Source organism: Macadamia integrifolia, chromosome 13 (assembly GCF_013358625.1).
Source record: "Macadamia integrifolia cultivar HAES 741 chromosome 13, SCU_Mint_v3, whole genome shotgun sequence".
NCBI lineage: Eukaryota > Viridiplantae > Streptophyta > Magnoliopsida > Proteales > Proteaceae > Macadamia > Macadamia integrifolia.
The window spans coordinates 6365263-6378470 of record NC_056569.1 but is presented as its reverse complement, the minus strand read 5'-3'; the positions used below and the strand labels follow the sequence as shown (position 1 = coordinate 6378470).

At 38.2% G+C, this 13208-nt stretch overlaps 1 protein-coding gene and 2 pseudogenes across 1 annotated transcript; 1 reads left to right on the top strand and 2 right to left on the bottom strand.

Moving 5' to 3' along the window:
• The window catches only part of LOC122059712, a 3162-nt pseudogene extending 819 nt beyond the window's left edge, over window positions 1–2343 (top strand).
• A 476-nt stretch (window positions 2344–2819) lies between these two features.
• On the bottom strand, window positions 2820–7693 carry LOC122059713 (clathrin light chain 1-like). The gene is made up of 3 exons (XM_042622713.1): window positions 7151–7693; window positions 3665–3818; window positions 2820–3573 (listed from the first exon to the last, which is right to left on the bottom strand). Exons 1-3 carry the CDS (start codon window positions 7621–7623, stop codon window positions 3082–3084), a joined length of 1119 nt encoding a protein of 372 aa, XP_042478647.1. The 5' UTR covers window positions 7624–7693; the 3' UTR covers window positions 2820–3081.
• Window positions 7694–8999: 1306 nt separating this feature from the next.
• Window positions 9000–13208, bottom strand: part of LOC122059715 — a 19246-nt pseudogene continuing 15037 nt past the window's right edge.

Here is a 13208-nt window from a genome sequence, read left to right as displayed (position 1 = left end):
AAACATTGATAGTGCACAAAAAGTTTTCAGAACAACGCCTCAACCAGATCTGGTCTCCTGGACCTCCATGATTGTTGGTTATGCACACAATGGTCAACCTGAGGAGGCAGTTCAGTACTTTGAATTGCTACTCAAATCAGGTACTGAGCCTGATCATGTTGCATTTGGTGGGGTCCTTTCTGCATGTACCCATGCTGGATTAGTTGATAAAGGCTTTGAGTATTTCCTTTCAATTAAAGAGAAACATGGGTTGACATACACTACTGATCATTATGCTTGCATAGTTGATCTCCTTGGTCGTTCTGGCCGATTTGAGGAAGCTGAAGAGATTATTGATAAAATGCCAATGAAGCCTGATAAGTTCTTATGGGCGTCATTACTTGGTGGTTGTAGAATTCATGCAAACCTTACTGGCAAAACGGGCCGCAGAAGCATTGTTTGAAATAGAGCCTGAGAATGCGGTGACCTATGTCACATTGGCCAACATCTGTGCTACCAATGGCATGTGAGATGAAGTGGAGAAGATCAGAAAGACTGGATGACAGAAGGCTGGTTAAATTACCAGGTTCAAGTAGGATTGAGATCAAAGGAAAGGTCCATGTATTCTTGGTGGGAGATGAAACACACCCCCAAACTGAGGAAATCCATGAATTTCTGGAGAACCTGTCGATTAGAATGAAGGAAGAAGGGTATATTCCGGACACAAATTTTGTACTCTATGATGTAGGGGAAGAGCTTAAGGTATGGTGCTTTGATTCCCACTAGATGTAGGCTTCCTACTCTCTCTCTCTCTCTCTCTCTCTCTCTCTCTCTCTCTCTCTCTCTCTCTCTCTCTTTTTATGCATCTGGTGATCAATTACAGTTTTTAATCATCTGAATTCCCCTTCTTTATTTATTTATTTATTTATCACCTCTTTTGTAATGATGTGCCTTTTTCCATTTCTTCCCAATTATATTCATTTGGGCTTCAGGATATTGATACTGCTGGCAAGATATAAAGATAAAGGCCTAACGGCTAGTGAACTTGAAGATTTGGTTCTGCTAGTTGGGTACCAGCTTATATATGCGGGACCCTAGTTACACGGCTTTAGCCTCCCTTTATCTTTCTGGGTCTGTACTTCTCTTACATCACATGGCTGAAAGATTAATTTTAATGGGGCCTGCAAAGAGAAACTTCTTGTTCAAATAAGATAAGGTCGTTGTGTACTTGTGCTTTCTACCAGATATTGGATTTCACAGATCATTCTGGACAGACAGCTTGTCTAAACTTGCTGGAAGCTAAACTATTCAACTAATTACTGATTTCTTTGTCCACAATTGATGATTCTTTCGATTTCCTTTATAGCAGTATTAACACATTATTTCTGATCATACTTATTCAAATATATTTAAGGTTTAAAATGATTGATTATATAGGTTGATGTATCTTGAGCCTTGCGAAAAGAGAGTATGAAAGCCCATTTTTATACAAAAAAGGTATTTTCTCTTGCATTTAATCTTTACAGCATGAGTTATACCTTGGAGAATATTTGGGCTTCTATTTTCTGATATATTTGTTGTAACTGTTGCTTTGCATGTTTGCTTGAAGCTGGAAACTAGACGTTGAATTATGTGATGCCATCACAAATGATGATATAAGTGTCACTGAATGTTACAAAAGGAAAGGTCATGAAGCAATTGTAAAGCAGTTATGGTGTTCTAATATCTGTATGTTCTTAGAAGTATCCTGGAGAGAAACTAAATTATTATTCTCCTTCTACATTCTTTTTTGTTGATTTATGCACAAAGCAAAAATATCCTCCTCTTGCAGGTTTTGTCTAGATGGAACGTTACAATGGAGCCTGTTATCTCTGCTGTTCTTCTGATATAGCAAATGAATGTTGAAAAGGTTCTCAATTGCTGCTATGCCAGATGTCCATGACAGGAGTAAAGTAGATGAACTTGAGAAAGACTCCATTCTCAAGATGATGCTTCAATCTCATCACCAAGGAGACAAAATGGGGCTGAGGAATGGCACCTAGCAAGATCTGAATTGGATTCTGATGAAAATGACTCGAGTTGTCCTAAATGCCTAGTCTTTTCTGTGGATGAGCATGTCACAAGCATTCCCACTGCAATGTTGGGTTTGGAGTATGGAAAATCAGAATTTAGGTTCTGACTTTTCATAATAAAACTAGATGAGAGAGGTCATCCTAGTAACAATACCGAGAGAATGGCTATAACGTTGTGTCATGACTCGTGTTCTGATAAATGGTATTGATTATATATTTGTTACCTTGTACTTTTAACAAGCCTTGTTCTTCAAATAGTTTCACATAGAATTGATTTTTTTTTTTCTTATAATTTTCAAGGCATTATATTGATATGGGTGGAATTCAAATTGGAGTAAAATTTAAATTAGAACTAGTTGTTGATGTACACAATATGTCTAACAAGTTTAATCTCATTGGCACTGTCACATTTGCACCCCAAGGAGAGAGAGAGAGGGGAAAAAGAAAAAAAAATCCATGCCTTCCATATTTAGTGTAATCATTCCTGTGTTAATGAATTCATTCTTCAAATGGCTGAATGGTTACAGGAACGCATAAAACCATAATGGAAAACCATAGTGCACTAGTAAATTAACACTTAAAGATGGATAATTACGAGCTTGAAATTGTTCACATAGAAGACAACTAAACCCAATTCATGTGGATTTCTTGGTAGGCCCTGCATGAATTAACACCCGATAGGCATCTCCAAACAAAATGTAAAATCTTCAATGTTACCCAAACTTGTGTTTCCAATTCAAACTGTTCTCACCAAAAATGAACTAGTCATTGTGAACATTGCCAATCTGATTATAAATGCATTCTTCAATCAAGAAAAACCCTTTCAAAAGAAGGTACCAGCGTGGTACACTCGTAAAGCCTGTGGGTTGCCAAACTTCAAAGGACCTAACCAAGTACAATACCAATCATATGAACCATCCAGGGTTGAAACCACCTGTTTGATTATCTGCATTGAAAAAAGAAAAAAAAAAAGAAGATTACATTAATGCATCAATCAACCTCTGGTAATAGTTCCATTATGCTATCACAATCATGCATGGGAGGCTGGCTCGGGCTCTGTAGCAGGGTGGTCCTCCATTGCAGCAGGAGCCTCCTGAGTGGACGAGTCTGGGACACCATTAATGGCAATGTCTTTAGCAGCAGGTGTGTCTCCTCCTGCTGCTTTCACCGCTGTTGGTGAAGCATCCTTTCCACCTTTGACATCCTTCCCATCCTTGACTTCCTTACCATCCTTGCCATCCTTGGCTTCCTTACCGTCCTTTGCAGGTGCAGGTGGGGGAGGTATCATGTGAGGTGGAGGTGCGTGCTTCAGCTTCAAGAGTATCTGCCGCATCCTTGAAAGATCAGTGGGCTTCCCAGGCTTTGGACCTTGGATGACAACAATTGATGGTTTCTTTTCTTGCTCTTTCTTTCCTCTCCTCTTCTCAATATTGGGGACCTCGTAAGGGATGAGCTCTGCTATTGCTTTCCAGTACTGCTTGTCCGCTTCTTTGTGGAACTTCTCTTGATTAGACAAGTAAAGCTGTCCAAACACACATAGTCATCGTAATAAAATGAATGTGGATTCCAAAAAAACAGATATAATATGGGAGGAATTCCTTCAGCAGTTCTACCTTCTCTCTTTCTCTATTATTAGCTTTGTTGGTCTCACAGTTAAGTATCCTTTTCTCATAGAAAGCTTGCTTATAATCTTCAGCTTCCTTGATAATCTGGGTCCGCATCTCCTTCTCCCTCTTCTCCTTCTCCTCGAGATGAATGGCATTTTGGCTGGTACCAATTGATACACAAAGTCAACCACCATTAATGGATATGCATGCAAAGATATAAACATCTAATTGATAATGTGGGTCTAGGTGAACAGAACAAAAACATACAAGGAAGGTAATTAAATGAGTATTGGGATTCTTCAAAAAAACTGAGAAGTTGGTAGATAACATATTATTATTATTATTTCCTTCTTTTGTTATTCGCTTTGGATAAAAAAGTAAAGGGAAAAGATTCTCTGAGCCAATGGGGTGGGATGGAACCTCCCACATCCTCACCTTAGTAACCATCTCTCTCTCTCTCTAATGTTATATTGGTTTTACTTTATCAGCATGGCCATGGACATGGATATTCACAAGCATTGAATGAATGTTTCAACAACATTCAAGGGGAGGTTCCGTGTTGTATGCTTTTTCCCAATGATACGTTTTAGTGGATGAGACAATGGCAGGGATTAACGATAAGTTGGAGTTATGGAGATCTATCTTGGAATCAAGAGGGGTCTTAAGATAAGTAGAACAAATATGGAGTATATGGTATGTAACTTTAGCCACTCAAGGACTGATACTAAAGTGGTGTAACTTGAGGAGAGAGAGATTCAGCAAAACGACTATTTTAGATATTTGGGGTCAACCATAAACAAGGAAAGTTAAATAGATGATAATGTTTCTCAAAGAATTACAGCAAGATGGATGAAGTGGAGAGGTGCATCTGGAGTGTTTTGTAATAGATGTAATCCTCTATTTTAAAGGAAAATTCTACAAGATTGTCGTAAGACCGGCTAAGTTGCAACTTGCATGGACGCGGAGTATTGGGCAGTCAAAAAGCATAACATAGATAAACTGATGTAGCACATATGAGGATGTAAAGATGGATGTGCAGCAAAACTAGGAGAGATAGAGTGAGGAATGATAGGGAAAGAGCTGATTTGTGAGTAGCCCCAATTCAGGATAAGCTCCGAGAATGCAGCTTAAGGTGGTATGGCCATGTTCAACGGAGGCCTTGGGATACTCCAATAAGGAGTGATGAGATCCATTTGGAAGAAGGTAAAAGAGCTAAAGGTAGGCCTAAAATGACCATTGATGAATCAGTAGGGAAAGACATGTACAGGCTAAGTCTGGATCCTAGTATAACACCAACATAGTTGTTTGGAGGGCGATCCATGTTGCTGACCGCATTTAGGTGGGATGTCCATAGATGCTGCATTGTTGTGTTTCTTTTCTTTGTCTTTCCCCTTTTTCTTTCTTTTTTCCTTGTATCTTATACTTTGGCAAATCAACGTAGCCAATTCCATTTAGGTGGGAAAAGGCTGAGTAGTAATTGTTGTTATTATTGAATTAATGTTTTAAGCCCAATGTGAATATTAATATAGAGAATGATATCAAATACTTGCATGTACCCCATGATGGACACTGTGATTTGAATATAGAAATTGTTGGTTGATTGCACAAAGTGAGTGTGTGGTTGTGTGCCTCTCTCCTTTTACCCCTGCTACTCTGAGTACCTTCTCAGATTCTTTCTGTCTCTTAACCGGCCCTCCACATTGCGTTATCACCCCTCCATCCCTTCAACTCCCATTAAAACCCAACCCCGCTCCATCCTTTTGATCCCCACATAACACATATCCCATCAGTTCTTAGCAATAACCGTTCCCTACCACCTTATATTTTTTTCTTTTTCTACAAATTCAATCGGCCCCTCCCTTGACCTAGAGTTCCGCCAAAAAGAGTGAGAAGAGGAGAGATTGGTAGGTAAAGAAGAAAAAATAAAAAAATAAAAATAAACTCATACGTGGAGCTCACACCACAAAACGAATTCTCTCTTTGCATTGATCAGCCTCCTAGAATCAATGGCTTCATCTAAATTGCAACGCCCCAATGCCCCCCCTTTCACAGTTGGAATCCTCATTGAGCTCGAACCAATTTGCCTTGTTATTCTCCCTCCCCCTCCTTATGTTACAAACCAGTGTTTTATAGTTAAACTCCAATTACAATTTTTCCATCCTATTTTAAGTTTCCATTTATTTATTGTTTTGACACTACCCTTTGAGTGTTCTCTTGCTTATCTTCACCATGATAGCCAATAGTGAGATTCTCCAATAGCTCAACTCCAATAAGGGTGAGACCAATCCAAAATTCACACCCTCACCACAGCTGTCAATTCGCACCATGCTATGATGACACATCTATGCAAGTTTCTATTAACTGATTGGTGGTTTTAGATAAAGGAAAGAGTCTCATGCAATCTAGGGATTCTTCTAACTCCATCCCCACAGGATCCATCTCTTTCAAACTTGATTGCTTTGTTTAAAAAAATTTGGTATGTGAGCGCTTATTAGTGGATCAGGAAGTTTTCTTCTGAGTGAATTTATCAATCACCCATAAATACAATTCTCTTCAACTGATTAAGCCTTCATGCAATCATAAATCTTGACAACCTAATCATCTAGCTAAATCATAACCTAACCTCCACTCCATAACCTGTCATTGATTATAGATATCATGAACGGGTATTCAAACTAAAATACTGCATGATGAGATGGAATGGTTTGAGAAGGACCACCCCTCCAATGGTAATGAATGCCTTTAATCTTGGACGGTTCTGAGACAGAATCTAAAGAGGAATGTTATACCTGACAGGGCTAGGTTCCATTGCATTGATAGTCTTAACGGAACTGCAATACTTAAGACAAGAATAATTAAGCTGCTGGTATGAGATGAGACCTCACTCATACCCAACAACCAAGATCTATCCTCAGAAAACCCCCTTCTCAAACCGACAAATTCTCATGGCCACTCAAGTAAGTGAAAATGAAAATACAGAGTCAGCTGAGTGTCCACCTTTAAGGAACATACTATATTTACGTAAGAGCATGTAACAGATCAGCTGAATATGGTTGGAATAACTAAAGCATCTGCTCATTGTGATAATTATCAACGAAGTGACTTTCTAAGCTTACCCTTTAACTAAAATATCCGTCCTTATTCAATTTCTACAGTCGCTTTACCATTCAAATAGAGGAATCTGGGGTTTAGGCATTCAATTTAACAGTACAGAACACCAAAATTAGTACCACCAATCAAGACTCCGGATTCACAAAAAGAAAAATCTAATAACAGCATTCGTGAAAACCTAAACCTAGAAATCATTATAAAAGAAACAGGAATGGATCTGACCGTGTACGTAAGCAAAATGAAGACAATAACCAAGAAAGAACAAAATCGAGAAATAAAAATCCAATAAACAAGTCAATTCCCAGAATTTTCAACGATCAGCACAATTAAGATCTAAAGACAAACGGCAGACAAATTGAATCAAACAATTCGAAACCTCACCGGCGCCATTCGCGAAGAGCAGCTCCTTCCTCCTGCATCTCTTCCGGAGGAGGAAGCATGGGCCCGTCGGATGTGAATAAACCATCGTCGTCAGCACCAATGTCGTAAGGCTTCCCATTCCCATTCGATTGGGGCATTCCAGAGAATGGAGAAGAAGACGAATAATCGGGATTCGGAACATCGAAGCCATAGATTTCAGGAGAAGGTGGAATACCGTCGACAGAATGGGAGACGTGATGAACTGAAACCTCATCTTCGGCGGGGAAATCTTCATGATAACCAGATGAAGGTGGAGGTTCATCGTCGATTACATCTTCCACTTTGCCTTCTTCCTCTGCGGCGAAATTCGAGTAAGATTCGTAACGCTGGGACGGCAAACGAGGATCGTAGCCTAAGTATCCATCGTCGTCGAAGGGGCGAGTGGAGCTCCTCACCCCTTCGTCTCCATCGTTGCTGAATGCATCAAACGACATCTCTCTCTCTCTCGCTCTCTCTCTCTCTCTCTCCCTGGTTTGACCCTTTTCTTCACTTTTGAAACTGTAACGAAATGAAAGAAAGAAAGAAGCCTTGATTTTGATAAAACCATACAATTATATGAAAAGACCAAAATACCCCCCATTTACAGTTCCAAAACTACCATGATTGATTTTCCCATTAATTAAATGAGGGGTAATTTATGGTACCGGGTGTGAAAAATTAGCCGGGACATCGGTAGGCCTAACCTAAACCAACTGGTTGAAACCTAAGATTGATCCTCCGGTCCATTATTAAATATATCGGGTTCAAGCATTGATCGATTAATACGTTAAGGTATTGGGATCAGATAGTTCGCGGTCAATACCTATTCCAACCCGATAGTATATCCGTGGAATAAAAACCTAGGAAGGCAAAATAGTAAAAAAATGGTATCAGCAAATGAATCGGGTTCCTCTATAGCACGCTATAGTGTATCATAGATCCAAGGGTTGGGTGCCCTCTGACATGCAGCTTAAGGCATGGACACACAACCCAAGGTGCTCCTAGCCCTTGGATCTGCACCACACGTTGTTTCATGCGACTGAAGATCATTATCTTCAGCATCTTGGGAGGCAAAATGTTTGATCAGGTTTATTAGAGCCATACCATATCAATATAGGTATCATATCAGCGTTGCTGATACAATTCTGATATCGTGAACTAAACCCTATCAAAGGGATAGGAAGGGTGGGAGTGTAATGATGTTCATTCATAAGGTCACTCTTGGGTGGAGAAGGGAGATTGGATCCACTGCTCATATGATGACCTAGTCATATGGGTGAGCATCCAATACATGTCCCTTTCACTTCTAAATTTACCTCTCTTCACCCATGTAATAGTAGAAAGTGAGACAGGTGTTAGATACTCACCTATACGACCAAGAGATGATACAAACAACAAATCTATTCTTTAGAGAAGGAATTGTCTATAGGTGAAGGAAAACCTTTTCTGTAATTTAATTATTATTATTATTATTTTTTTTTTTTTGTAAAATATTAGGCAAAAGTTTTCCTTTACCAATGAAGTGGAGAGGAGACCGTGGAGCAGGGAAATATCTTTTCCACTGTGATATGATCATGCGATAAGATTTTTTTGGGTCATCCTATCGGTACCATTTGATTGCAGTAGGGAGAAATATTTTCAACGTCATTAATGGGGGATAGAAACTTTGAACCCTAGAAATTAAGTATGAACTGGAGAAGTGGTGGGAATAAGAATTAAGATTCGCAGATTCCAATCTGATTTCTCAAACCATGGATATTATTCATTTAAAAATTCAATTGAAATCACAATTAATCTTTTGTCAACAAGGGAAAGTGAGACCACCAAACTGTTTGATGGAAATATGGTATATGATTGCATTCCCTTTCTTAAGTGTTCTACAGCAATTATCTCTTCTGGAAATTCAATTTTCCTATACAGTAAGCAAAAACAAATGCAAAGGCAAAAGGGTAGAAAAGAAGAAGAACAGCCATTAAGTTCAAACGGTCACAGCTAAATCCAAAGTAATTAGTAATGAAGGTTGATACTGTTTGAGTTTCACCAAGCACCATTATCTCTGCTTCTACATCTCCATACTATGAAGTGAGACCATTCAGTGTCCAGGATGTTGGGACTAAATAAGACAACCAAAGCCACCATTTCGGTATTTTCTGTAAGAAAGAAATATATCAGAATCCAAATTTGGTTCAACATAAAACTGAGGTCTCATCCAATATCCAGTCCAACCCATACAAATTTAGAGGAATTCAATACATCTCAAGGAATTTATTATAGGAATAAGACGATTGGCTTACCGGTCTGGGTATCAAGTACCCAGCAAAAAGGTTCATCACTATGTTACAACACGAGGACATTATGGTAGCAACATGGATGCTTGGTGTCACAGCTACAAGGACCATCCCAAGGTAATTGAAGGAGAGCAGGATACAGAACATGGCATAGAAGTAGCAGAATATTTTATAAGCTGATGGGTAGAACCCAATCATGGGATATGTGATGATCACAAACATACAAACTTGAGAGAAGATATAGGGAAGCTCAATCACCACCTACACAAAAATAAAGTTTTTTTCTTTAGGTAGCTGAAATGGTTACGAAAAAACATTGATTAAGAATCTTACATGGATTAAGAAAGTCAGCAAAAGTTTAGAAATATCAAAAGGGAGTGAAATTTCTAGCCGGCGACGGGCCTGATTCTGCCACATGACATGTTAGATGGGACTGTAACTTTTTTGGACAAATGGACCTCATTGTCTCCCACTCGCAAGTCAAATTTTGGTCCAATTGGAGTTTGCCCAAGTGGAAAAATAAAGGATTAAAATAATTCAGGACTACAGAGAGATTGGACAATGGCAAAGGGGTCTTTCCGCCCGTGCAGTGGTGCGGGTTCGAGTCCTGGGAGCCAGCCTCTCCGTAAAGGGATAAGATTGTCTACCTATATACCCTCCCAGAACCCTGCTTAAGTGCGGGAAGCCTTTGTGCACTGGGTAACGGCCTTTTTTTTAGAGAGATTGGACATGAAAACATGGACAGTTGACAAATATAAGGATGCATGGACATTCAACATCAGGTATTTGATGTAATTTGAGTCTGAAATTTAACACAAGGCGAATCCTAACCAATCCCTCCATATCCAACATTCAGAATTGATTGAACACCATTCCACATGGTAGAAATAGGTGGACCATCTGGATAAGCTCTCTACAAGAACCCACTTAGGAAAACACTTACTAAATAAAAGATTTAATCAAGTTTAATGAAATATAGAAAAAGCCAAAAAAAAAAAAAAGAAGCAAATAATTCTTCATTAAAATTGATACAAGGCTAGAAAGAAAATAAAAACTTTGATTGTGATAAGTGATTCACATTGATAAAGACATGAACTAACACATAATTACTAAAAAAAAAACACAACATTATGCCCTCGAGCAGCAGAAGATATTTCCAACATGAGTTGATTAGTTTGATTTTATTGACCAGATGAAGGTGCTATTTGGTGTGGAATTTCCCAATCTTGTATTTTGTGTATTTCAAATCCAAGATCCAATACATTTTGGATTGACTGTACCTTGGATATAAATTCTAGATGGGATTGAGAAAGAGCTAGAGAATTTGTTTCTTCGTAGTGAGCATATCACTTCTTTTTCTTGTCCCACCTGTCTATGAATTTCTTTCAGGTGCCAAGATTACCTAGATAACCAACCAAACAATCCATCCATTCACATGCAATTTAAAAATTTTACTGCAAACCTATAAGATTGCAATCCGGGGATCTGAATGGGATACGACATCATCAATCTTGATAAAATGAATTTTCTGTCTCTAAATCCTAAGAACCTGTATCTCAGATGCTGTACCAAAAAAATTCTTCGTTCATATCAACACAAGTTAAAATCTAGGTTGAGCCAAGAAAAGGAGTTCAAGAGAGTGGTCCAGACCTGTGCAAATGAATAGGCCCAGGAAGAATACATTCCAGCGGCTCTTTCCCTGCATAGAACAGTCCGCTCCATTGATATAAATCGCACAACTGATGTGGAATTGTTTATGCCGATCTGGAGCACAGCAACATACATCCCACCAAGTATATTGAACAAGTCCTGCTCAGTATTTCTGAGAAAAAAGAAAAAAATAGAACTATGTCAGTAATTGATATAGCATTAGATATCACTTCAAATAAAAAACTTAGGTACCGTTCATACTTGAGAACTAAATTTGAAAGTATTTTTAGATCAGGCCATTTTGTTTCGTCAAGATGCTCTTTCTATAGAGTAAACTAACACGCATAGATGCAAAAGTAAGAATATAGCTTCCAGTGGAATTTGTTTCAATACTTTTAAATGAACCAGTTTGTAGTTACTATTTAAGAAACTCAGATAATTGAAATGAATCATAAAAGTGGAGAATTATTCATCGTTTGACAGTAACTTTCCTGATTGATATTTGCAATTATATACTGAACCCAACATTAATTCAAGCCGAACACTATTTATATGATACCAAACTGCTTGAAATATAGAATTGGATACATGGGTTAACCTCCTTAAAGGTCTTCTGGGTGGAATCAATCAAATGGCAAAACTTTGCCAGCTACAGTTGTGCAAAGTTCGCTACAGAAGCTCTGATAAACAATTTATTTTACCAGCCTCTTTGTGAAGCGGGGGTAAGGCTGCGTACATTATGACCCTCCCTAGACCCTACAATGGCAGGAAGCTTTTGCATTGGGTATGCACTTTCTTTTTTCCTCCTCTCATAAACTTATAGAATATATCAAATTTCACTTGAGTATGATGGACTTACATCTTCTGCCCTTGCTTCCAAAACAATGCTCCAAATAGCAGAGATGCAATAAACATAAATCCGAATTGCCTTAAATTATAACTAGGAGTTCTCCAGTAGGACAACTTTTGTTTCCACAAGCACACTTTGAATTGTCCCCAACCATTTTGTGGAAAACAGGTTAGAGAATGCAAGTCCTTTGAAGCAGGAGGTGGAGCACTCAATTTCTTTACAAGCTCATTGTTGTCCCTAAAGTCAGAAGAGTGAAATGTTTAGTATCTTATTTAAAAATATGATGGCAGTATACCATGAATAGTCAATACCACAAAACCAAAGCCTAGCACAATTGCTTTTTTCCCCAACATAAGAAAGAATATAAGAGAGTCATACAACTTTTAATACAACTGAATTTCATTGAATGGGTACACATGTTACCAACCCCCAAAAATTTAGCCAATAGAAGGCTTCAGAAATCAGAACAGCCTCAAAATTACACCGAAGTACCAAACAAATAAGCTTAATTATATAATCAATGGACTCTTTTATGAGAAGCAATCTGTTGGTCTTAATCTTTGTTAAGAACTTGGGCATCAATTGGGATAACTAGGTCACTAAGAAAAGCATAGCATCCAGACTAAGGTCTATGAGGAAATGACCCATATCACAGGGTAAAATTTGATGGGACATGCTTTGGTTGGATTCACTATTTTCTGTCAACTCTAGTTATGCATTCATTCTTCTGACATGAATAGTTAGGTTTAACCGGAAATAATAACTCAGTTTTTTAAAATGTACTTGCTTGGGCTGCAAATCTTTGGGTTGGGGGGGTGAAATTCTTGAATATTATTCCAAAATATGTAAATAATAGATTGTTAACACCATCTAGTTTTGTGAAAAGATCTACTAGGTAGGAAATTATTAACTAAGTTCAGTAATAAATAGATCTTATGGAAAAATCCTATGGTACCGATCCTATAATATTATCAGTGTTAGATTTCTCCTTCTTAGGAAGTTCAGAATTAATTAATGCTCAGATACACTTACTCATATAAAGTAGACTCCTTATAAAGTTGTGCAAAATCTACACCAACTTTTGCCTCTGCAGATGTAGATGTGACCTCTAACATCCATGTTGCTGGGTTATAGTTATCCTTGATCTTTGGTGTTCCGGAAATATTCTAGTAGGAGAAATGCAGAGAAGTGAAACAAAGATTCACCATTTTTTTTCTAATAGTACTAGTCTATCTAAGCTAGAATGACACAG

Coding starts and splice junctions, on each gene's coding strand:
- LOC122059713 (XM_042622713.1), bottom strand. CDS start 7,623: ATGTCGTTTGATGCATTCAGCAACGATGGAGACGAAGGGGTGAGGAGC. Junction 3,819..7,150: donor GCTCTTCGCGAATGGCGCCG/GTGAGGTTTCGA, acceptor AATTGGTACCAG/CCAAAATGCCATTCATCTCG. Junction 3,574..3,664: donor ATAATAGAGAAAGAGAGAAG/GTAGAACTGCTG, acceptor GTGTTTGGACAG/CTTTACTTGTCTAATCAAGA.